Below are 26,724 nucleotides of genomic sequence, written 5' to 3' on the forward strand. Positions count from 1 at the left end.
GGGAGGTCGGGGGATCGATCCCGGCTGGTTCCTGCCAAAAGACATCAAATGATGGTTCCTGTTGTTCCCTGTCTGATGCACGCACGCACGCACGCACGCACGTACGCACACACACACACACAAACACAAACACACACAAACACACACACACGTGCGCACGTCCTTTTACGTCTCTGTAGTGCAGTAATCGCGAACGCGATCTCACCTCACAATGTTTTGTTATATCATATGTCTAGTGCAGGCGGATAAATTAGTTGAACTGTATATCTGACTCTAATCGAAACATATCAGACCATCGATATACCTGAAGATAACGTTTAACCTTTTGGACAAAATGTGTTTTGCAAAGTCAAGGGGAAATTCCGATTCACATGCATAAATAAACCACAAGGAGGGCACAATTAATGCTATAATTGACAGTAAGGGCAAATAGGGCATGGTGATTGCAAATGTGAAACAGTTCTCATATAGATTTGGATCTGTGATCAGAGGCGTTGTGCTAAAGGCATGAAATGTATTTCACGGGTGCTTAAATAACTCTCACAGACCATACGTACCTGACACAAAACCTTAAAACATATTTGAAATACTTTCAGCATTTAAAATACAATACTTACGGTCAAATAATTATTGTGATTGTATGTGGAAACTTCTTGAAATATTGTAATGAAGCCATCTGAATGGACCGATAGTTGTAAAAATATATAGGATGCAAATATAAAGGTGATTTATAAACACATGCAGTGATAGAGTCGTACAATGGAATCGTACAAGATATGTTTATGATATGTAATCAATATCACGGTGAGTATATCACAAATGGGGTTTACATGTACCTGGGTGGGGTATCGAACCGGGTCTTCAGCGTTTCGATCGAACGGGTTAACCCCTAGGCCACCCCAAAACCTCAGGCAATGACGAAAAACCTCAATTGATTATATTGTTACAACGCTCACAGCACGTAAGGAATGATCCCATCGGCTCAAAACATCCGGCTGAAACAAAGAGGACAAAAAAATCAAATATGTATTTACCCAAGGCTTACACATCATTTACAAGTGGATTTTTGGAGTGACAGCATCTCATGTGGGCAGCCTCCGGGCGCTTAGAGGACACGTTTACACATAGCTCGAATCAATAAAATGTGAATTTTGTGAAATAAAAAACATCCCTGTATCAAAGAGAACAGAAAAAACGAGATTTTTAACAGAAAAACAAATATATTCGGAGACGCTAACTTCCTCTAAGGTGTCATCGTTGTTCATGAAGACGGTCTCGATTGTGTTAACTTAGAGAGAGAGTTGTTGGTCAACACTTTACCTAGTCTGGGTTTTGTAACTTAATCGTTGAACTGAAGGTCGAGATGCTTCATCCAAGAACAGATTGATCACCGGACACTAGGTAACCACAAAAAGAATCACGACAGATAAGCTGCAAATTCAATGTATAAACTTTATATGTTCAAACACAGCTGATATTTGCTGACAGAAGTCAGTAATCTAAGAAAAAGATTATCTTCAAATGTAAACTGTGCTAATGTACATACTTGTGTAATGTTAATTTACATATTTTATAAAACCACCCTTACTGTGTTCATCATCCCTCATTTATGTGTGGATTATACAGATCGAGTCATGCTTCCGGTTCAAGAGTGCACACAGTAAACGTCAGAACGCATATTCAACAAGAAATAGACACAGTTGTGACACGTAATTTTCAAAGTTCCTACCAGTTTGAAATTAATTCAACTTGACCTTTTATTTTCATCATTTTGGCACCAATAACTAATATCTTTGCCACTGACTGCAGTATTTCATAATCACACCAGAATTGCTTAACTAGTTTGTTTGCTATGGTGAAAAACGTATTGAAATATGTTCTTCCAACTTCTGCCTATCATGTCATGGTCTTTTTATTCGTACGAAGGCTACTCGACCATTAACAGAGATAGTGAGTATATAGTAGTATGCTGCATTAATATTTCATCACAATCTTTAAAGCATACATGTTTAATTAGTTTTGTGTCAATGTATTACTTTAACATGTTTTTTTGCAAGCTACTGAACGATATCACAAAGTTCCAATTCTTACATATCCATCTTCTCTCCCTTGGTTATATAGAAGACAAAAATGTATGCACAGGTCAGTCTCCCAACTTTTCGCCTAAACACTGTAAACAAATACAGGCAGTTGTGAACAAGGTAAGCTATATCTCTGGATCTGATAGGCCTAAATTTATTATAATATAATTTGTATCTTGAGTTTAATATTTGTATTGGAATTAATTGCAAAAGTTGTTAACGCATCTTGGTGGCAATATTTACAACCGCGAACTCCATGGCAAAGCCAAAATCACTGGAAACAGAAGAGAGGCTGCAGTTGAATTGGTCTATATTTTATGGGAGCATCACTGACTTCAACAATTCTTTTACTGTAAACAAGATATTTCCCCTGATCGAGATGAAGTTAATCTTATCATGAGGTAAATTCTAAAGAGTGTTGAATGACATTCTGTTGTGGATTTGCTTATGGTCATGTTGTCGTGAATATTTTAAATTTTAAATAGACTCCGTATAAATTCAACTTGAGCAAATTGCATTTGCGTGTTCGCTCTAATACCTGTTCTGTAGTGCTAATCTATTTGGACACCTTACACTAAGCCGACCATTCCTCATTATCCCCTAAATACAAGACGCCAGGCACTCGTTATGGGATGACACGGGTCTTTCCTCTCTCGGGGAAAAACCACTAAAGTACTTTAAGGCAAACAAGAAAAAGGATGAATTGCGGCAAATGTGAATCCTCGATCTACTGTTAGGTGCACTGAACTATAAACACGATACAGATATATAAACTTACACAGTACTATATTATCATACTATATTAGATACATGTATGGAGTATACAGAGGAAGACTTTTTCAACTACTTCGCAAAATTTCCATATGAACATACTAAGAGATACAAGGGTAACTTAAAACAACTTGACTGGCTGGTTTCATTTTAACTTCCTGAAAGAACTGTTAAAATGAAAATGTTTTCTTGAATACACATAAATTTTACACAAACATTGCTCTTTCTTATATTTTTTCACACTTTCTACAAAAGTTGGGTAAACTCGTCCGCAAAACAAATAAATCAATATTGTCTGGCCTGAACCGTGTCAAGTACATTATACATTAAAAACACACTTGAGCCGTACAGAGTTTTGCTGGGCTGGGCTTCGGTAGGCTGGTGTGAGTGAACAGTGAAAGGTTCGGGGTAAGCTTCGTCACCACCCCCCTCAGTAAAGCCGGTGTGTGTCTGCCGTTGATGAAGTGTTGATTGTGTATGTGTATTTTTACGTCCTTAAACCGATTGCACCCCTGTAGAATTATTTATCCTCGAAGAAATCGACTGGACACGCATGTGAATATAAACGCCTGTCTACGTACGTAGGTCGAAAAGCGGTATAACCAACTTTACGACACAAGATAACATAGGATTTTTCGGTGAATATGGTACACTACTATCTTGCCAAAACAGGTCAGACTTCGAGATTAGAATCCCCTTTTTTATTCTATGATACGAAATATCAGAACAAAGAATTAAGCAAAATGTATGCAAATGTTTAATCCCTAAACACGTTTGGGCAACGTATTATTATCCAGTATTTAACAATTATTGCGTTACAACTTTTTTTTAAAAATTATCTATAATCTTAGATGTAACAAGCTTAAAGGTCCACGTGTCATTGTACAAGAGTGAGTTGGGTGAAAAGTCCGTTGTATGTTGGGTGAAGGGATGTGCAACTGATCAAACTGACCATCCTCGGTGTAACAATGTTTCAAGGAAGTGCGGTTATAGTGTTGATCATGGATCCTAATCGGGCCGAATCATGTTCCTAATTTATATAGCTGGTTAGTATACATTCGTGAGGACTATACGCTAGCACTGTTAACAATAAAACCTTTCTCTCTTTCCTCAAAGTCATCCAATTATTTTCTCATTAAATGTAGTAGGACGACCGACCAATGTTTGGTAGATCGAACAGCCCTCTCTCTGTTTAGAAGCAACTCACATGTGACCTTGTCACTGACACGAGTAGACATGTGGGAGTGAGTGAGTGACTTTAGTTTTGATTGGTTGTTTGGTTGATGGGTTGGCTGGCTGTCTGGTTGGTTTGGTGACAGACCAAACTATGAATGCTTGCGTCATTGTAGATGTAGTGGTATGCTTCACAAGTATTTGGTTATTTCGTTTGGAATTTGGTTTGATCGTATTTGTGTCCACATGTTTTTCATACTTGTGAAAACGAAGCCAGCATAACAAATCTAAGACAGATGAAGACCTCATCTTGAATTTTAACAACAAAACAAACCAACATTTAACACACACACACACAGACACACACACACACACACACACACACACACACACACACACACACACACACACACACACAGACACACACACACACACACACACACACACACACAGACACACACACACACACAAAACACAAAACACACACACACACAAAACACACACAAGGAAAGTTTGATTCATAAAATGTTCATACATGGGATGGAATAAACCAGTCAATAACGTCTCGGGCAAAGTACACATTTTGTAATGAACTAGAGGTATATGTATTGTGCTAATATACGTGCCAGCATTACTTAGCACAATGATATCCCAGTAAAAGTATGTGCCTATCACTGCTGGTGTCATGCTGATAGCTTACACATAGAACACACAGTTTCTCCATATCATATTTGTTGGTGAGATTGAATCGTCCCAAAGGGTAAAGAATCCAGAAGAAAGTGAAAAGTGTGACAATAAGAACATGTTATTCTTTATTTGGTAGGTTCATAAAATCAGAATTACTCGCATAATCTTAGATATAGAATGTCGAGCAAAAGAAAGTATACACATCGAAGGTACATTTAAACAAAACATCACAAACCTTGTCAAAATGTATCGTTGCTGGGATGAATGTGTGGTATTTTTAAGCAACTCAAACTGATCAAGACAATACCTGCTTCACTCTTCTCATTACATGATCATCGAATGGCCACAATAAGACATCTTCGAACACACACACATATATATATACCTTCTCAGTGCATGTATGTATCTCATCTGACAATAATATGCTAGGTTACAAATAGGCGTGTCATGAATTTGTATAGCTATATCCGATAGCAATCTGAAAACGTCATGCAGTTCTATTATTCAAATATCATATATGATCAGTATTTCTACATGTGTGAGATCTCAACTTAATATGCAAGTATTTTACATCACTGTTTCCACATACGTAAGCCTCTTAGCCATATAAGCAAATATTATACGCCGGTGTGTCCACTTATCTAAACCTCTCATCTTAATATGCAAATATCTTACATCAGTATTACCACATGTATAAACATCTCAACTCAACATGCAAACATTATATGTCTGTATTTTAACATCTGTCAGCCTAATATGAACATATGCATGTATATTAGCAAGAACACATTTTTTATGCTGTCCGGTTCCAGGTCATGCCTTGTGCCAATTAGAGAAGGGAGTGTCCTTGTCCACTTTGGCCGTGTGGCGGTTCTGGTGAGTCATCTCCCACTTCAGCATGTGTGGACCCTGGACCGTCGTGTCCAACTCATCTTCCTGCAACATACATCAGCTCATTTTATATACTACTGGATTAATTTCACAATTTCATTTTTACGGGTATATCCCTTAAGATATATACTTAATTAACTGTTTCCTCTTTTTAATGTATCATTTTATCATAATATATCAGACAATGATACAACAGGGGAACTCTCTTATTGTTCTTAGTAATAGTTGGCACAAAAATTACGAGTGTTGGTTGAAAAGTTTGAGATTAAAAATCATTTGGGTCTATTTGGCTTCTTTGAAGTTCTCCAACATGACGCTACCTCCGTGTCCTTGTTGCACGCCTCTTTGGAAGTGGCATTTCTGTCCACAGCCGCAAATGGGCTCCAGTCAATCTTGTAGTTTGGTTTGGACGGATCCCTCATCAGGATTCCCTCCTTCAAGCCGAAGAAGCCGACAGGTTTAGCTGGATCCTGCCAACGGAGGTCCATGCTCCACCGGATGTCTTTGGAAACATTCGGCAGACTGAATGAACATGACGAAAGGGGAACAGTTATAATTACCTGATTACCATGAGTAGGGAGTTGACAAAGTCATTTAACTTTCTTCTAATAACACTATAAGCAGTTTATTATATATTACCTTCTGTGAGGGATCATGTTGTTGATTAGAACCATTCCGCCATAGGGAACTGGACAGAGCTCAATATCTTTGTCCAGATCCACACCTGGAACAATTCATGATAAATAAGTGATATATTACCCAAGTATTGAAAATGGAATATTTTTAATTCTTAATGTAATTTAATTCTGAGATGGACATCGCTTATTGGTCATCTTATGATCACATCACAAGTCCTCTGTACACCCATATTAGTATTAAGTAAACGATTAAACCATTTCTACAAAGTACCAATCGACGATATCAATATCGCATATGTGTTGATATATATTTCTTTTATATTATCCTCGATAATCTCCAGGGTATACGTTCCGATAAACATCCACTATACCCTGGATGCATTTACGGCTTTTTTTTTTCCTTAGCTGGCTCTGCATTCTCACAGTAACCAGTCAAATAAGCCGTTACAACCGGACTTGCCAATGTTAATAACAAAGATAGCGGCCGCAGCCGCTAAGAGTTTGCTCGATGTGCAAAATCATACAGACAAATGGGCAAGTCTGAAACCTTAAAAAAGTATATGCAAGAACTCCTTCAGAATACCTCTGCAACAATTGTGTTGCCATGTTTAATCGGTTAGATAAAACAAGCGAAAGTGAGTTATGATAGAAACCTTGTGATTGGTACGCTCAACTTCCCAGCGTAGACATCTGATTGGATACAGAGCCAGCCAAGGGAGGTAATAAAATTATCGGGCCGAGCCGTAGATGCATCCAGGGTATAGGGGAAGTTTATCGTAACGTATACCCTGGAGATTATCGAGGATGTGGTAAATGCATACAATATACAGTATTCACACATACAGTATTCACACATACAGTACTCGACAGTGAATGGTATATCACATATGGATGTCTTATGATGAGAAAATACAATATTTCAACGACCCTTGAACATATGTAATGCCTAAATTACTTAGGTCCCATCCACTCAAAATAAAATGCAATAAGAATTTACATCTTACCAAGAGTCTTGACCATCTCCTCTTCTGGAAGTTCCACATACCACGTGTCTGCCCAGCAGCAGGTGTGACGGCAGATGCGACCTGGTCGGTGACCACCGGATACGACCTGGGAATTGAATTATCCCATGCAAACTGTTTGGTTCAATTGCTAGAACTAAGTGAAGAAATAAGAAAACCTCTAGTTTATTGCATTACCGACGTGTCGATGTAGATTCCTTTTCTCAAGCAGGGACTCTTATTCAAGTTGAAGAACATAACATAAGATCATAATCTCATATTACTGGTAAATGACATTTGTAGTGCACTGGTCCTGCTTTGTCTAATTATATTTTTGTGAGGAAGTTTGTTTTAGTTTGGTTTAAAGCTCATGCTACTCTCTATATACTGCAATGTATAACATATATTCGTACATTTGCGCTAGTTACCGAGCACAGAGCACAAACATCAAACGAGAAAAGAGACTCAAAAAGTATATAACATTTACTATAGTTTCGAAATATGAGTATCTCGGTTTATACAACGGGATCTGTGTAGGAGAAAATCTTACATGACGAAGCTTTACCGTTTTTAGTGAAACTCAAAAGAACGGGTTTTGAACTGACATTCCAAGGGTTGTAACTACTGCATTTCAGATTTCTAATTAAACCTCAAACTATAACATGTATAGACAATTCGTCTTACAGATTAAGTGCGTAAAGTACTCGATTGTCTTAATACGTAACGTCATTGATATCCTTACTCACCTCCATACATCCATTTTTAGCAGTGGCATCTAAAAGAGGAATCCAAGCCGTTGGTTGCAGAACTTTGTAAGATTCGTTGTCAAGGTAACCACAATCTGAATAAAACAACTTACTTATCATCACGAGACATGACACGGACAGAATTAATGAAACCTATCTGAAACAATATCGGCTGTTTTAAGTTACTAAGTAGGTTAGTGAGTATTTATTCCCTTCACATCGTAAAACACCACTTACAGACTTCACACAATGTACCCATGTGGGGAATCGAGTCTTTGGTGTGACGAGGGAAAGATTCAACCACGAGGCTGACCTTATTCAATAAATCAAAATATTATAAGAATGGTGCATACTTAAAGGAGGCATCCACTTACCTTGATGCCAGGGAACTGTAGATGCATTGTTCTGGGGTGTTTTAGTCCGCAGGTTCCATACTGGATGTCCAGCTATTTTTGGTCCAACCAGTTGCTCAACCAAATTCAAGAGTCGTTCATTGCTCCACACTGCACGGAAAGCCTATAATGTAAGAGACATGCGTGATAAATAATGAAAGGCCAGCAGTCTTCGACATTCTGACAACAGACGGAACAATTCATCGACAGGACAAGACGTTTAAAGAACTTTATTAGATTACACAAAGATATTTGACTGTATATCTACATACCGGGGGAAGGGTTCCTGCTTTGTGTAAGATGATATTGGCACCGGGAAACTCTTTTTCAATAAACGACAAGCGCTCAAACAACCCTTTGTCCTTGTATAAATCTGAAATGAGAGACGTGTCCATGTCATACCTATATTCATGTACCTATTTTGTAACGTTATTGAACTAAATTTGTATATCTAGATGTGTATATGAACATTTTGAATTCACAGGGGTTTTCCTCTGTAGTAATAACATACTTTTAATCTTTCCTCCTCTGTACAACTTCTGAGCGAGGTCCTCAACTAACTTCTCTATGGCTTCTCTGCAAGGATCCAGTTCCTCCTTTGAGAAGAACTTCTCCACTATCAGGTAGCCCTGGAGTAAAGCAAGATATTGAGAACATGATGTTAGAGTGAGTGACAAAGGAAACACTGTACTTGTGTACAATGAAACTATTTGTACTGCACTGTGTACTACCGAGGTAAAATCTGTAAACATGTAACACTTCATATACATGCTTAGTTTTGACCGTTTTCACATATTTGTGAACAGCATGTTATTTGGCAATGAGATCAAAGAAACACTGTACTTGCATACTAAGAAGCTACCTGTACTGTACTACTGAGGTAAAGTCTGTAAACATAATTCTGGGAATAAAAAACATGAAAAAAATATTGAGAACATCGTCGTTACAATATCTGAGGTCCCGTCGATGTGACGGATTTAGACTAAAGTCTCTGAATATATATGATTGTGATAGTAACAAATAAACCTATTTGAATTGAAAAGGAGCCCCAGTGAGATGAAATCTAGAACTTGCTTCATCTAGGGCTTCAGCATTGCAGGAGGGCTGGGCAATAGGGGAAATAATGTGGTTCAGGGACTGTGAGACAGATTGTGGCGAACTCAAATTTTACATATAATGCAACTACATATAATTACGAAAATGTAAAATATTGCATGAGTCGTGTTTATGAAAAGTTCTACATGCAGTGAACAATTCCCAGCCCCTTACCTAATGTGTTCGCGGAATTACTTGAAGAAAATATGCCAGCATGCGTTCGTGACTGAAAGATCGCCTTGAACTACCAAGATAATTATGGGGAAATTTGTTTCGCCAGCAAGACGAAATATTACAGTTGGGCATAAGTGGTAAGCACCAGATAAGGAACAAACTTTATGGATGAACAACTTCTTTATTCAGAAGATGCCACTCAAAGAAGTTGGTAAGCACCAGTTCCTGTTTTGTCGGTGACTGGTTCAGACTGGCTGCTAATCAGGCAAAAAGCGTATGTGCAACATGCGGTTTGGCCGAAGCAGAGGTAAAAAACTACAAGATAGGTCATCAAGGTGTGATCGAAGACTCAATGCGTCAATAGATACATTCCGTTGATCATGAAGTATAAAAACCGAAATCAGAGACATTATATATAATTACCTACAGGCTAACTTTGTTACATAAGCGGTAGCAATCAGTTGAAAACTCTGATATCAAAGTGGCCGTTGCCTATTCACAGGCCTGCTGACAGGCATGTGTCTTCTAATCACAAATTAAGAGTGAGCACGGCGCCATGGGTATCCATGTTAAACTGACTGATTGTATGATGGTGGGCCAGCACATAAAACCGGAGTGACACACGTGTGCGTGCGCAAACGCCCACGCATGCACACTTACATCGGCACACATCCACGGTTCGATGTAGATTCTTACTTCGTATATCTTAGCTAGAAAACGGTGAAATAATCTACATCGACGCGTCACTCTACCCAATAAACAAGAATTTGTTATCCATAAAGTTTTATGCTTCATTATTGACTCACCAACTTGTAAAACAACTTCAAACAAATATTAATTTAGACACAGTTTATTATTTTGTTGAATTCAACTTATCAAAGAGCTGATCAAACTGAATCTTATTGAAATACTACGAATGATCATGTTTAGTTGAAAATCAAACTAAGCGAATTTGAATGTTTTAATTATTGTTTACAGGAAACTGATCTAGCCTGTATTAATTTATTCGTATAGCCTGTGTTATTATATACTAATCGTTTTTTAATGTTTTAACTATTTTTTAAAGATTTATTAATTTATCCATACAGACTGTATTTTTCATACAGAAATTACCTGCAGAATAATTATCTTGTTGAATGTTAATGTTACACGGAGTACACAAAACATTCACCTTGTCAAAGAAATGATCCACTTGAGCCTTAGTGAGTTGGCCTGGCTTTGTTTGAGTTGGCTGTGGTGGGGAACAGTGAACACTTCGGGATAAGCAACGTCACAATCCCCAGGGTAGCGGATCGTCGTTGTCGTCGACATGATAGCTCCTCCTTACAGTAAATGTTCCGACAATGTGGCCAGATAATGGCTATGTAGTTGTGAGTTGATTGTGGTTGTGAGTTGATCTGTTTTTCGGTATCACACCAGACTACACACAGTCATCTGAAGTACGTCGTCGTTTTTAGCACAAGAGAGGTACTACCACTTATGGACTAAGAGGAAAATATAGAATTCATTTTTATATGTGTATGTGGACTTGCGTGTGAATGTACATATTGTGCGTTATCTTATGTTTAAACTCAAGATACCTTACATTCTATTTTAAGTGTTAACTCCCGGAGATACATGACATTATATGAGATTGCATGATGTGCTCGCGTGCTTTCTTAAATCTACCATATTCAGAACAAACCATCAAGAAATACGGTGCTTTCGTTATGTTGTGTATTATACTTGAAGAAGAATTGGGTAATATGTAATGATCAAGTTTGGTGGTTCACGTTTCTTTATTTGTTTTTTAACATTTTGAGGTTCGTATATATTCGACACCCCATTTATTTTATGATAAGTGAAAAACAAATATACACAGACACAGACATTTAAAATTTGAAAGCGATAAACACGTATATGCTAGAAAAATTTAATGGTTCGAGCCCAGAATGTCCTGGCACGGCCAAGGGAAGCAACTGGCAACTTAAAGGTTCAGTATCGACAGGGTTGTGGGTACAACAGGGCTCGTGTTATGAACATAGTAAGGCTAGTAGTGTGGGTACAGAATGACTATTGTTAAGTACTGCTGATGTTACATGTGGATTATGACAGGTGTAGCTGTGTTACAGGTTGAGTATGACAGGTGTTATATGTGGATTATGACAGGTGTTACAAGTAGTTTATGGCAGGTGTTACATTTAGTTTATGACAGGTGTTACATGTAGTTTATGACAGGTGTTACAGGTAGTTTATGACAGGTGTTACAGGTAGTTTATGACAGGTGTTACAGGTAGTTTATGACAGGTGTTACAGGTAGTTTATGACAGGTGTTACAGGTAGTTTATGACAGGTGTTACAGGTAGTTTATGACAGGTGTTACAGGTAGTTTATTACAGGTGTTACATGTAGTTTATGACAGGTGTTACATGTAGTTTATGACAGGTGTTACATGTAGTTTATGACAGGTGTTACATGTAGTTTATGACAGGTGTTACAGGTAGTTTATGACAGGTGTTACATGTAGTTTATGACAGGTGTTACAGGTAGTTTATGACAGGTGTTACATGTAGTTTGTGACAGGTGTTACATGTAGTTTATGACAGGTGTTACAGGTGTAGTTTATGACAGGTGTTACATGTAGTTTATGACAGGTGTTACAGGTAGTTTATGACAGGTGTTACACATGTAGTTTATGACAGGTGTTACATGTAGTTTATGACAGGTGTTACATGTAGTTTATGACAGGTGTTACATGTAGTTTATGACAGGTGTTACATGTAGTTTATGACAGGTGTTACATGTAGTTTATGACAGGTGTTACATGTAGTTTGTGACAGGTGTTACAGGTAGTTTATGACAGGTGTTACATGTAGTTTATGACAGGTGTTACAGGTAGTTTATTACAGGTGTTACAGGTAGTTTGTGACAGGTGTTACATGTAGTTTATGACAGGTGTTACATGTAGTTTATGACAGGTGTTACAGGTAGTTTATGACAGGTGTTACATGTAGTTTATGACAGGTGTTACAGGTAGTTTATGACAGGTGTTACATGTAGTTTATGACAGGTGTTACATGTAGTTTATGACAGGTGTTACATGTAGTTTATGACAGGTGTTACAGGTAGTTTATGACAGGTGTTACATGTAGTTTATGACAGGTGTTACAGGTAGTTTATGACAGGTGTTACAGGTGGAGCATGACTGCTATATTACATCTTAAAGTTGAGTATCGTTTGCGATATAACAGAGAATAGCAGTAGTTACAGGCCTCGATGTTACAGGTACAGTACGGCTAATTGTTAATAGAAGAGTGTGACTGCTTGTTGCATGTACCTGGATTACATGTGTGTGAGTTTGAATTTCGTGCCCAAACTTTATTTTTGCAATACACCCACAGATTTGTCGTTGGGCGCTCAAATTGATACCCCAAACATTGACCTTTTCCCCCATCTTTACTCGTAAAACAAAAGGTATCTGAAACAGGCTTAAAATAATCAGCACACCTGAATGATGTTCAAATTCATTAGAGTCAGATCTGAACACGCTTTGAGATCGGGTCAGGTTAACTCTGATCAAAAGTCGAAACACATACCACAGGACAAATATACTCGTGCATCTTTGGGATGCCATCAATAGCCGCTCTGCTTTATTTATCTGGAATGTTTCGTTTCAATACTTTTTTCGATGTATTGAAATCAGATGCTGAACCTTGTATTCCATGGAAGAACGTCACTCCGTTATCTATACCGTAATTCACATCAGTAATTAAAACAAAACTTAACAAGAACAATCTGACTATGAACGCCAGAGACATTTAGGGGGATTGTTGTGAACCCCACATTTACAATGAGTGAGCTAGAAGACACCTTTTGTTTGACCCGTGAAGGTCCGGGTTATAATTGGTCTTCAGCAACCCATGCTTGTCGTAAGAGGCGACTAACGGTATCGGGTGGTCAGGCTCGCTGACTTGGTTGACACATGTTATCGTATTCCAGTTGCGTAGATCGATGCTCATGCTGATGATCACTGGATTGACTGGTTCAGACTATGTTATTTACAGCCCGCCGCCATATAGCTGGAATATTGCTGAGTGCAGCGTTAAACAACCAACCAAACCAACCAAAGCCTTTTGTTCAACGTCGCTTTGAACAGCATTCTACCCGTGAAAATCCGGGTTAGAATGAACCTTCAGTAACCAATGCTTGTCGTAAGAGGCGACTAACCAGATCGGGTGGTCAGGCTCGCTGACTTGGTTGACATATGTCATCGGTTCCCAGTTGCGCAGATCGATGCTCATGCTGTTGATCACTGGATTGTCTGGTCCAGTCTCGATTATTTACAGGCCGCCGCCATATAGCTGGAATATTGCTGAGTGCGGCCTTAAACTAAACTCACTCACTCACTCACTTGAACAGCATTCTTGTTATGTTACAGCGTATCAGCTTTCTGTGGGGAGAAGGCTCGAAGTGGTGCATGCATTACACGTTTACCTCTTTTATAAAACCCACAAAACCAGGTAAGGTGTTGACAAACCTAGAAAAACAATCATGACCAACTGGGACTCGAACCCACGATCATAACTTATCTAAATGTGAATGTGACACAAACAATCGGTAAGAAGGAAATATCTGTTTATTACCCATATGGTTCAATAGAAGCAACCTGGTGTAAATAAAACAAAGCACACGTGGTATAACTATTTGAAGTACGCTGCAACCTTGTTGACATATGACACACACCATTGTCTACGTCATTTATAATGACGACACAGTGTGTGCCATTACTGTAGAAGTCATGTGGAAATGTTAGCTCTGTATGCGGATACGTTTCCTTCCACTGCAGGAAATACCACAGTGCAAATGATGACAGAAACATTTTGTTTCGTATAATTATTTCGACAGTCACATATTTTTATCATATATATGTATCTGCTTCACAATTAATACAAAACATCCTCATCAAGCGGTAATATGAAACATAGAGTTGAGCATGACGTCACGGATTACGTCATCCTCCACGTCACGACTTATGCCAGCTGCTGTAAGCCTTCCCTTTCACAAGTTTGGCAGTGTGTCGGTTCTCGTGGGTCATTTCCCATTTCTCCATATGGGGGCCTTGGATAGTTGTCTCGAATGCATCCTCCTGCAACACATGGGGTCAATATACAACTTATACCACGACGTTCGCACAGTGCCAACGTATCTACGATTACTACCAACGTATATGCCGATGCTGTTGATCACTGGATTGTCTGGTTCTGATTATTTACAGAGCGCCGCTAGAATATCCCCGTGAAGATCCGGGTTAGAATTGGTCTTCAGCAACCCATGCTTGGAATATTGCTGAGTTAGACAACAAACCAGCCAACCTAACTTGTGTTGCCTGAGCGACCCTTTAGATAAGATTGTTTCATGACAGGTCAGATGACTGGAACTTTGAATAAAGTACTTTACGACATAAGATCTTTTATCGGGGTTTAGAATCATGAGTCATGTGGGTACTCTTCAGCTTGAGAAGATAAGATATCTTATCATGCAATGTGTCATGGGACGATACAATAACCAACTGATAAACAAAACTGACAAAGCTAATTACTTGATAAGGTTACAATTAAATATAAATTATTTTTGCTAAAAATGTGATTAAATTCATTATACATTTTGTTAGTTCATGGATTCAAAACATATGTTCCTTGTTGGCGATATGTTATATTTTCACCTGCTCGTATATACATGTATAAATGGCTCTGTATCCTTCTGGGATATTGCTGCCATGAGCCACTTGTATGTTTACTATGTTTCCACCCTCACGTTTATGTTTACTATGTTTCGAACTTCACTTGTATGTTTACTATGTTTCCTCCTTCACTTGTATGTTTACCATGTTTACTTCATGTTTTTACTTCTCCACTATGTATGTTTACTATGTTTCCGACTTCACTTGTATGTTTACTATGTTTCCACCCTCACGTGTATGTTTACTATGTTTCGAACTTCACTTGTATGTTTACTATGTTTCCATCCTTCACTTGTATGTTTACCATGTTTCCACCTTCACCTCTATGTTTACTATGTTTCCGACTTCACTTGTATGTTTACCATGTTTCCGACTTCACTTGTATGTTACTATGTTTCCGACCTCACTTGTATGTTTACCATGTTTCCGACTTCACTTGTATATTCACTGTTTCCACCCTCACGTGTATGTTTACTATGTTTCTTACTTCACCTCTCTGTTTCCTATGTTTCCACCTTCACTTGTATGTTTACCATGTTTCCACCTTCACCTCTGTATTTACCATGTTTCCGACTTCACTTGTATGTTACTATGTTTCCACCTTCACTTGTATGTTTACTATTTTTCCACCTTCATTGATATGTTTGCTGTCTTCCCTTATTCACTTGTATATTCACTATGTTTCCACCTTCACTTGTATGTTTACTATTTTTCCACCTTCATTGATATGTTTGCTGTCTTCCCTTATTCACTTGTATGTTTACTATCTTTCCACCTTCACTTGTATGTTTACTATTTTTCCACCTTCATTGATATGTTTGCTGTCTTCCCTTATTCACTTGTATATTCACTATGTTTCCACCTTCACTTGTATGTTTACTATGTTTCCACCTTCACTTCTTTGTTAACTATGTTTCCACGATCACCTCTATGTTTACTATGTTTCCACGTTTCTTTGAATAATAACCGCCACTATCCTTGTTTTACTATCGTCAACTATATAAGTAATATCTATTAATTCCTTCTTTGGCTCATTCACAGTAGACTAACTGAACAATACCTCATCCATCTTTTCGTTCAGGGATTCTTCGGCGGCCACGTGTCTGTCCACAGATATAAATGGGCTCCAGTCAATCTTGTAGTTCGGTTGGGATGGATCTCTCATCAAGATTCCCTCCTTCAGGCCGAAGAAGCCGACAGGTTTAGCAGGGTCCTGCCAACGGAGGTCCAAGCTCCATCGGATGTCGTTGGAAACGTTCGACAGACTGAATAGATATATATAGTTACATCGCATTTCATTATTACATAAAGTTAAGCAAATACGTTTATTGTGTTATAAAGGTAAATTGGTGTATAATGCATGTGTCCATATGTATTGTGATGTGATTACATAGTGCATTGCTTTTGTAGATACTGTATTACCTTCTGTGTGGGATCATGTTGTTGATTAGAAGCATCCCACCATAGGGAATTGGACAGAGCTTAATGTCTTTGTCCAGATCCACACCTGGAACAACAGAGTAGAGTCTTAGATTAACTCACCTAACGTCAGCTGATGCCCGATCACCACAAAGCCCAACATAAATTCATAATTAACAATTCGGCATTACATAAACTCAACTGAAATTATAAAGTGTTGTTACATCGATGTGACTACAACGGGAATTCTGTTTGTCTAATTTGGGGTTTATGTTTGCTATCTGTCTTCTCCACACAATTACCCTTAAGCATTTACCTAGGTGGTACTCTAAAACCGTTTTGAGTAAAGAGAAACACATCCAATATGCACTTTATATAAACCAGCCACAGCAGGTATGGTCTCATTGTGACATTGTGAAGGAAAGGTTGGACCCGATTTCGCACTTGGTAAAGGGCTAGAGGTAATGAGGTTATGTATACATGTATGTCCAATTCATTTTACAACGGTCAAGCACTGAAAATGTATTTCTTTAAAATGCAAAGTAGTGATTTGCTCAAAATGCACTAAATAATTATTCAGTAAGAATGAGATTCATATCTTACCCAGAGTCTTGACCATCTCCTCTTCTGCAAGTTCCACATACCACGTGTCTGCCCAGCAGCAGGTGTGACGGCAGATACGACCTGGTCGGTGGCCACCGGATACGACCTGTGGACAGAGAGCGTTGAGTTACACCATACAGTCAATGATATGTATGATGCAATGGCCCAGATGGTATGAGTGAGGGCGTTGGGCTTAAGGCCGATTTTTACGGTATTCCAATCACACCACGGCGTCTCAGTGCAATTTCCGATATTCCAAAATGATGCATGTCTTAGGGTTTTGATAAAAGTCACAGGTTAGGTCTGACAAACATCTAAACATAATCAGGACAAGCTGAGAATCGAACCTACAATGAGTTAGTGACCAAATCAGAGTGAAACAACATTTCAGCAACACCACGTCGTATCAAATTGATGTCTGGACAGTTCAACGGTCTTGTTTCAGTTAAACCAGAGAACACAGACAGTCTGCTTATTGACTGAAGGTAGCTGGGAAATTTGGACACATGACAAGCGCACCCTGATACGTTATCAGATTTTATGTATTCGGGCATTGATACGTTTGAGATGATACCATATAATAATAGACTAAATACAAATATTCAGCCTTAGGTTCCGATACCCACCTCCATACATCCATTTTTTTCATTGGCATCTAAAAGCGGAATCCAAGCCGTTGGTTGCAGGACTTTGTAAGACTCGTTGTCAAGGTAACCACAATCTTAAAAGGAGAATACTAGACAATTGCAATAATCTGCTGTGTGAAAGGTAGAGTCATCAGAAACATGTACCCCAATTTTTGTTTCAAAAATATGGTTTATTATGTTTTTATCCCGAAAACAGTTTCTGTTATCTGAGCTTCGGCCATTATGCATATTCCGCTGGAACTCACGTGGCCTTTCCGCTCGTGACGTCATATGTGACTAACGTCCGCCATATTGCCAAAGAACAAGCGCTACAGTAATACAAATCGTGTTGTTTCTGCCATTTTTGTAAATGGTACGATGGTGTATTCCGCTGCCTGGGGATGCACGGAGTAATCGAACAATGGAAAGAGATGCCATTTCTTCCGTTTTCCAAGTAAAGAGACAGATTTAGGCAGGAAAAATGCTCCGATCATTTCGAGTTGGACGCATATGAAAGAGACATGCACACATGGGGTATGAAAATCCCAAAGCTAGGCTGAGGAAGGAAGAAGTACCCACGAGATTCATTTATACTCCATAATTACCTGTTACAACTTAAATCAGTGGTATTTTTTAACATAAATTAAATCAAGTCCGATTGCCAGTCGAATTGCCCCCGCTACAAATTGTCCGAGCAAAGTTGGTCCAATTGCCCCAGGGGTAACTCAAAATGCCACTTATACCAGATCGTCAACATTATTACAACGATCTGAGCCAAAATTTGCTAAAGGAAGTAGTAGCAAACTTCCTGTAATTATAAGGTGTGAGGTCACTACATACAGAAATGAAGCCGCCATCTACCTTGATGCCACGGGACGGTACTGGCGGTGTTCTTAGGTGTTTTAGGCCTCAGGTTCCACACAGGATGTCCGGCAATTTTAGGCCCAATCAGTTGTTCAACCAAATTCAATAGTCGTTCATTGCCCCAAAGAGCACGGAAGGCCTGTGGTTCGAAAGAATATACACATTGTAGACATATAGGGAATAGTCTAATAGTCAAACTGAAAAGAACCTATCACCCAAGAGGTGTTTAAGTAATATTTATCTACCTACCGGAGGCAGAATGCCTGCTTTGTGTAAGAGTATGTTGGCACCGGGAAACTCTTTCTCAATAAACGACAAGCGCTCGAACAATCCTTTGTCCTTGTATAAATCTGAAAAGATACATACATGATTGAACATGAAATAATTGTGGGTTTAGACAGAAAGCATCGATCACATTGTTGAACATTAACTTTGTAGTCAGATTACGAGCTAAACCAAATTCTATTGTTCCCAGCGGAAACGTGCTCGAACAAGCCTTGTCCTCGTTCAAATCTGAAATTACATACCATCACCTGTGGGCTTGCGTATGAAACAGTGATGTAGACATGTCATGTACTTGCGAAACAGACATTGTGCACAGGAACATTGTAAATTCACACGTTTCCTCTAAGGAAATAGCATACTTTTTATCTTTCCTCCTTTGTACAGCTTCTGAGCGAGGTCCTCAATAAGCTCTTCTATGGCTTCTCTGCAAGGGTCCAGTTCCTCCTTGGAGAAGAACTTCTCCACTACCAGATAACCCTGGAACACAACACAATGAATCATCATAAGTCATTTATTTTTATTCCATCGACAGTGATAATTTCAACAAGTAACAAGTGTGCACATATCATTGTAGAAAACATTAGAGATCGTAATCCGATCATATCTGATCACGGTTAAATTATGCATATTTCGTCAAAAACGGCACCGCATGATTAAGGCAGAATGTATAGTACAGATATATGTACAAACACAATGGATGGGTTTAGACAGTGTACATATCTGGGAACTTGAAATTGCCCTGGCGAGTGAACACATCCTCGAATCTCTACCATATGGATCAATATGTTGTATGCAAACCTGCACATGTCAATTTTCTATTAATTTCTTTTAAATGTACACATTTAATAGAACATATTTTCACCTTAAGGCTCATTTCTTACTTTTAAAACACTTGCTATGAGCAAAAGTACGTTGACAGGTACCATATTTGTTGGATTTTTGTATCAAACATAACTTGATAACTGATCTTCACAAGTACTTCTTACACTGAATATTTGTGTTGCGAATTAAGCTTTTAAAAAATAACCTTTTCGAAATAATGATCAACTTGAGCTTTTGTCAGTTGCCCTGGCTTTGCTTCAGTTGGCTGGGGTGGAGGAACGGTGAAAACCTCGGGGTAGGCTTCGTCACAGTCCCCAGGATAGCGGGTCACAGTCGTCGTTGTCGTAGTCATGTTGGATCCTCAGATGCCGCAGGGTAAATGCCGCAATGCGACGATGAGACCAGTATTAACACAGTAGTAGTACGGCCGGTGATAAGCGAGGTGTTTATATTTTATCTGTAATTCTACGACCTTGCCCTAAGTCTACAGTTACTGACACCGCTCGCATTAGATATGAATGCTCACTTTAAATGCTACTTTTTAATTTAAACTTAAGATACCCTAGTTTCCGTTTTACAAGATCGTTTTCCGCTCACACGTTAATCATCACTTTTAGTACCTTTTTGTACCTTTGATAGCATACACTTGCTCCTCTCGCTATTTCAAGCTCATAAATCCTGGTTGGGTGTGTTAATAATTTTTCGAAACATTGTACCTTTGAAAAATGTATCATCAGTTATGTATGTCAGAAAATGACACATGATAAACTAGAATTACCAGTAACATCAGAACTTTACTCAGATCATGACCCAATAGGAATGGTGTTGATACACCTAGAAACATAATCATGACCAACTGGGACTCGAACCCACGATCATAACTTATCTAAATGTGAATATAACACAAACAACTGGTGAAAAGTAAATAATATCTGTTTATTACCCATATGGTTCAATAGAAGCAAATTGATGTAATTAAAACAAGGCACACATGGTAATAACTATTTTAAGCACGCTGCAACCTTGATGACGCTGCCCCATTGTTGACACACACACCATTGTCTACGTCATTTATAATGACGACACAGTGTGTGCCATCACTGTAGAAGTCATGTTGAAATGTTAACTCTGTAGGCGGATACGTTTCCTTCCACTGCAGGAAATACCACAGTGCAGATGATGACAGAAACATTTTGTTTCGCATAATCATTTCGACAGTCACATATTTTTATCATATATATGTATCTGCTTCACAATTATAACTAAACAATCCTCATCAAGCGGTAATATGAAACATAGGTTGAGCATGACGTCACGGATTACGTCATCATCCACGTCACGCCTTATGCCAGCTGCTGTAAGCCTTCCCTTTCACAAGTTTGGCAGTGTGTCGGTTCTCGTGGGTCATTTCCCATTTCTCCATATGGGGGCCTTGGATAGTTGTCTCGAATGCACCCTCCTGCAACACATGGGGTCAATATAAATCTATACCATGACGCTCCCAGAGTGCCAACTTATCTACGATTACTACCCTCATATGTCCTTAGTAGTTATTCCTTACACTATTGTCCACATAAGCTTCACTATTCACGTGTCAGGGGTGTATTTATATTCCAAGATTCTACACCTTAAATTATCCCAGTGAAGATCCGGGTTAGAATTGGTCTTCAGAAATCAATGCTTGTCCTAAGAGGCGACTAACGGGATCGGGTGGTCAGGCTCGCTGACTTGGTTGACACATGTCATCGTACCCCAATTCCGTAGATCGATGCTCATGCTGTTGATAACTGGATTGTCTGGTACAAACCTGATTATTTACAGACCGCCGCCATATAGCTGGAATATTGCTGAGTAAGACAACAAACCAACAAACTGAACTTGTGTTGCCTGAGAGACCCTTTAGATAAGATTGTTTCATGACAGGTCAGATGACTGGAACTTAGAATACAGTACTTTACGACATAAGATCCTTTTATCGGGGTTTAGAATCATGAGTCATGTGGGTACTCTTCAGCTTGAGAAGATAAGATATCTCATGCAATGTGTCATGGGACGATACAATAACCAACTGATAAAAAACTGACAAAGCTAATTACTTGATAAGGTTACAATTAAATATAAATTATTTTTGCTTAAAATGTGATTAAATTCATTATACATTTTGTTAGTTCTTGGATTCAAAACATATGTTCCTTGTTGGCGATATGTTACATTTTCACCTGCTCGTATATACATGTATAAATGGCTCTGTATCCTTCTGGGATATTGCTGCCATGAGCCCATGTATGTTTACTAACCATGTTTCCACCTTCCCTTGTATGTTAAACATGTTTCCTACTTAGATTGTATGTTTACTATGTTTCCACCTTCACTTGTATGTTTACTATGTTTCCACGTTCACCTCTATGTTTACTATGTTTCCACCTTTACCTCTATGTTTACTGTTTCCACCTTTACCTCTTTGTATACTATGTTTCCACCTTCACCCTATGTTTACTATGTTTCCACCTTCACCCTATGTTTACTATTTTTCCACCTTCACCCTATGTTTACTATGTTTCCACGTTTCTTTGAATAATAACCGCCACTATCCTTGTTTTACTATCGACAACTATATAAGTGATATTTACTCATTCCCTCTTTGGCTTATTCACAGTAGACTAACTAAACAATACCTCATCTGTCTTTTCGTTCAAGGCTTCTTCGGCGGCCACGTGTCTGTCCACAGATATAAATGGGCTCCAGTCAATCTTGTAGTTCGGTTGGGATGGATCTCTCATCAAGATTGCCTCCTTCAGGCCGTAGAAGCCGACAGGTTTAGCAGGATCCTGCCAACGGAGGTCCAAGCTCCATCGGATGTCGTTGGAAACGTTCGACAGACTGAATAGATACATACAATGTATTTCATAATTATATAAACTAAGCAAGTACGTTTATTGTGTTATAAAGGTAAATTCATGTATAATACATGTGTCCATATGTATTGTGATGTGATTATATAGTGCGTTACTTGTGTAGGTACTGTATTACCTTCTGTGTGGGATCATGTTGTTGATTAGAAGCATCCCGCCATAGGGAATTGGACAGAGCTTAATGTCTTTGTCCAGATCCACACCTGGAACAATAGAGCAGAGTCTTAGATCAACTTCACCTAACCTCAGCTGATGCCCGATCACCACGAATTAACAATTCGGCATTACACAAACTCAACTGAAATTATAAAGTGTTGTTACATCGATGTGAATACAACGGGAATTTTGCTTGTCTAATTTGGGGTTTATGTTTGCTATCTGTCTTCTCCACACAATTATCCTGAAGCATTTACCTACCTGGTAATTTAAAACCGTTTTGATTAATGAAAAACCATTCAATATCCACTTTATATAAACCAACCATAGCAGGTATGGTCTCATTGTGACATTGTAAAGGAAAGGTTGACCCGATTTCGCACTTGGTAAAGGGCTAGAGGTAATGAGGTTATGTATACATGTATGTCCAATTCATTTAACAACGGTCAAGCACTGAAAATGTATTTCTTTAAAATGCAAAGAAGTGATTTGCTCAAAATGCACTAAATAATTATTCAGTAAGAATGAGATTCATATCTTACCCAGAGTCTTGACCATCTCCTCTTCTGCAAGTTCCACATACCACGTGTCTGCCCAGCAGCAGGTGTGACGGCAGATGCGACCTGGTCGGTGACCACCGGATACGACCTGTGGACGGAGAGCGTTGAATTACACCATACAGTCAATGATATGTATGATGCAATGGCCCAGATGGTATGAGTGAGGGAGCTGGGTTTTAACAGTATTCCAATCACATCACGGCGTGTCTATTGTTCAAGTTTCGACGACATCCCGACGCCTTGGGTGTTTACAATTTTGATAAAACCCACGAAATCGTGTGAGGTGCTGAAAAACCTCTAAACACAAACAGGACAAACTGAAATTTGAACACACAATCATAGGTTTCTGGCATAACAAAGGGGACTTGTCGACAATGAGTTAGTGACCAAATCAGATTGAAACAATACTTCAGCTATACCATTGTATATAGTCTGTTGACTGGGGGATTTGGACAAGCGCACCCCGAAAGGTTTATCACATGTCCTGTATCCTGGTAGTGATTCGCAAAATATTTAGGATTAGGTTCCGATACTCACCTCCATGCATCCATTTTTTTCATTGGCATCTAAAAGCGGAATCCAAGCCGTTGGTTGCAGGACTTTGTAAGACTCGTTGTCAAGGTAACCAGAATCTTAAATGAAACAAATACCACTAATATATTACAACGATCTGAACCAATATTTGTTAAATAAAGTAGAAGCGAGCTCCGGGTAATTATAAGATGTAAAGTCACAACATACTGAAATGAAGCCGCTATTTACCTTGATGCCACGGGACAGTAGTTGCGTTGTTCTTAGGTGTTTTAGTCCGCAGATTCCAAACTGGATGTCCGGCAATTTTTGGTCCAATCAGTTGTTCAGCCAAATTCAAGAGTCGTTCATTGCTCCACACTGCACGGAAGGCCTGTTGTTCGAAAGAAAAATAAACACAATGTAGACATATAATGAAGAGCATAATAGTCAAACTGAAAAGAACTTATCAACCAAGAGTTGTTTAAGTAATATTTATCTACCTACCGGAGGCAGAATGCCTGCTTTGTGTAAGAGTATGTTGGCACCGGGAAACTCTTTCTCAATAAACGACAAGCGCTCGAACAATCCTTTGTCCTTGTATAAATCTGAAAAGATACATAGTATATGCTTGATCATGAAATTATTGTGGGCTGAGACAGAAAGCATAGATCATATTGTTGAACATTAACTTTGTAGTCAGATTACGAGCTAGACGAAATTCTATTGTTCTCAGCGGAGAGGCTATCGAACAAACCTTGTCCTCGTTCAAATCTGAAATTACATACCATCGGTGTACTACCTGTGGGGCTACGTATGAAACAGTGATGTAGACATGTCATGCACTTGTGAAGCAGACATTGTGCACAGGAACATATTAAATTCACACGTTTCCTCTAAAGAAATTGCATACTTTTTATCTTTCCTCCTTTGTACAGCTTTTGAGCGAGGTCCTCAACTAGCTCTTCTATGGCTTCTCTGCAAGGATCCAGTTCCTCCTTGGAGAAGAACTTCTCCACTATCAAGTAGCCCTGGAACACAACACAATGGATCATCATAACTCACACTTATCTGATTCCATCGGCAGTGTCAACGGGTAACAATTGTGCCACATATCGTCGTGGGAAAAAATTAGAGACGATGATGGTCAAATTATCCATACTTTGTCCAAAAGGGCACCGCATGATTAAGGCAGAGATGTATAGTACAGATATACGTACAAACACAATGAAAGGGCTTAGACAGTGTACATATCTGGGAACTCGAAATTGCCCTGACGAGTGAACGCATCCTCGAATCTCTACCATATGCATCAATAGTTATGTCTTCACATGTTGTATGCAAAGCTGCACCATATCAATTTTCTATTTCTTTTCATGTAAATGTACACATTTGATAGAACACATTTTCACCATAAGGCTGATTTTCTTTCTTTTAAAACACTTGCTACAAACAAAAGTACGTTGATAGTTACCTGCATGTGTAGTATTTTTGTATCAAGAATAACTTGCCATCTTCAAGAATATTTCATACACTGAATAACTAGAATATTTGCGTTGTGAAGTTTTTATGAAATAATTAAAACAATCACCTTTTCGAAATAATGATCAACTTGAGCCTTTGTCAGTTGCCCTGGCTTTGCTTCAGTTGGCTGGGGTGGAGGAACGGTGAAAACCTCGGGGTAGGCTTCGTCACAGTCCCCAGGGTAGCGGGTCACAGTCGTCGTTGTCGTAGTCATGTTGAATCCTCAGATGCCGCAGGGTAAATGCCGCGATGCGACGATGAGACCAGTATTAACACAGTAGTAATACGGTCGGTGATAAGTGAGGTGTTTATATTTTATCTGTAATTCTACGACCTTGACCTACCTCCACAGTTATTGTTAGACACCCTCACATTAGATATGAATGCTCACACGATGAAGTTGGTGCGGCGTAACGCAATATTCATTCGTTCATAGATGAAGAAGTCTGCATCCGAATGAACCAAGATAGTTATGTAGAATTCATGTTGTATCGACATATTTTATACACTTGTGAATGTCGCGGACGTGACTGACAAGGCGTTGAGGTGGTGACCTAGTTTTTAACTTAAGATACCCTAGTTTCCGTTTTACAAGATCGTTTTCCGCTCACACGTTAATCATCACTTTTAGTACCTTTTTGTACCTTTGATAGCATACACTTGCTCCTCTCACTATTTCAAGCTCATAAAGCCTGGTTGGTTATGTTAATGACATTTTTCGAAACATTGTTCCTTTGAAAAAGATGTATCATCAGTTATTGTAAAAAAATGACACATGATAAACTAGAATTCTCAAAAAACACCACAACGTTACTCAGATCACGACCTAATAGTTTATACAAGTTGTTTAAAATACTATAGTCGTTAATAATTGATTTAAAACGCTGTGAAAAAGAATGATTCATAACTACACGTTCGTGATATAGTCTGAACTGTACAATCGACTCGCTATTAGCAGTAATCGTTTATGGATGTGGAAAGGGTTTTTACTCCAATGTGTATGACATTTCAGAACTTTACTGAAATAACACATCCTCCCACTTGGAACTACTACTCAACGGACGGAAACGACTTC

The 26,724-nt window shown here is 38.7% G+C and overlaps 3 protein-coding genes across 3 annotated transcripts; all 3 read right to left on the reverse strand.

The window, feature by feature from the left end:
* Positions 1-4,824: 4,824 nt before the first annotated feature.
* LOC124258084 (phytanoyl-CoA dioxygenase domain-containing protein 1-like) lies at positions 4,825-11,155 on the reverse strand. Its single transcript, XM_046692155.1, is given in 10 exon segments — positions 4,825-5,648; positions 5,924-6,125; positions 6,243-6,327; positions 7,246-7,351; positions 7,989-8,083; positions 8,363-8,504; positions 8,653-8,753; positions 8,892-9,009; positions 10,821-10,891; positions 10,894-11,155. Coding segments are annotated over 10 exon segments (1,110 nt in total). The 5' UTR covers positions 10,961-11,155; the 3' UTR covers positions 4,825-5,525.
* Positions 11,156-14,246: 3,091 nt separating this feature from the next.
* LOC124258082 (phytanoyl-CoA dioxygenase domain-containing protein 1-like) lies at positions 14,247-20,429 on the reverse strand. Its single transcript, XM_046692154.1, has 9 exons — positions 20,193-20,429; positions 19,525-19,642; positions 19,130-19,230; positions 18,878-19,019; positions 18,017-18,111; positions 17,391-17,496; positions 16,791-16,875; positions 16,429-16,633; positions 14,247-14,774 (listed from the first exon to the last, which is right to left on the reverse strand). Exons 1-9 carry the CDS (start codon positions 20,337-20,339, stop codon positions 14,652-14,654), a joined length of 1,122 nt encoding a protein of 373 aa, XP_046548110.1. The 5' UTR covers positions 20,340-20,429; the 3' UTR covers positions 14,247-14,651.
* A 473-nt stretch (positions 20,430-20,902) lies between these two features.
* LOC124258081 (phytanoyl-CoA dioxygenase domain-containing protein 1-like) lies at positions 20,903-25,958 on the reverse strand. Its single transcript, XM_046692153.1, has 9 exons — positions 25,717-25,958; positions 25,039-25,156; positions 24,633-24,733; positions 24,378-24,519; positions 24,153-24,247; positions 23,598-23,703; positions 23,018-23,102; positions 22,663-22,867; positions 20,903-21,446 (listed from the first exon to the last, which is right to left on the reverse strand). The coding sequence occupies exons 1-9, from the start codon at positions 25,861-25,863 to the stop codon at positions 21,324-21,326; spliced, it is 1,122 nt and encodes a 373-aa protein (XP_046548109.1). The 5' UTR covers positions 25,864-25,958; the 3' UTR covers positions 20,903-21,323.
* Positions 25,959-26,724: the final 766 nt, after the last annotated feature.

This window comes from Haliotis rubra, unplaced genomic scaffold (assembly GCF_003918875.1).
Source record: "Haliotis rubra isolate DU_JTF1 unplaced genomic scaffold, ASM391887v1 Scf681, whole genome shotgun sequence".
NCBI lineage: Eukaryota > Metazoa > Mollusca > Gastropoda > Lepetellida > Haliotidae > Haliotis > Haliotis rubra.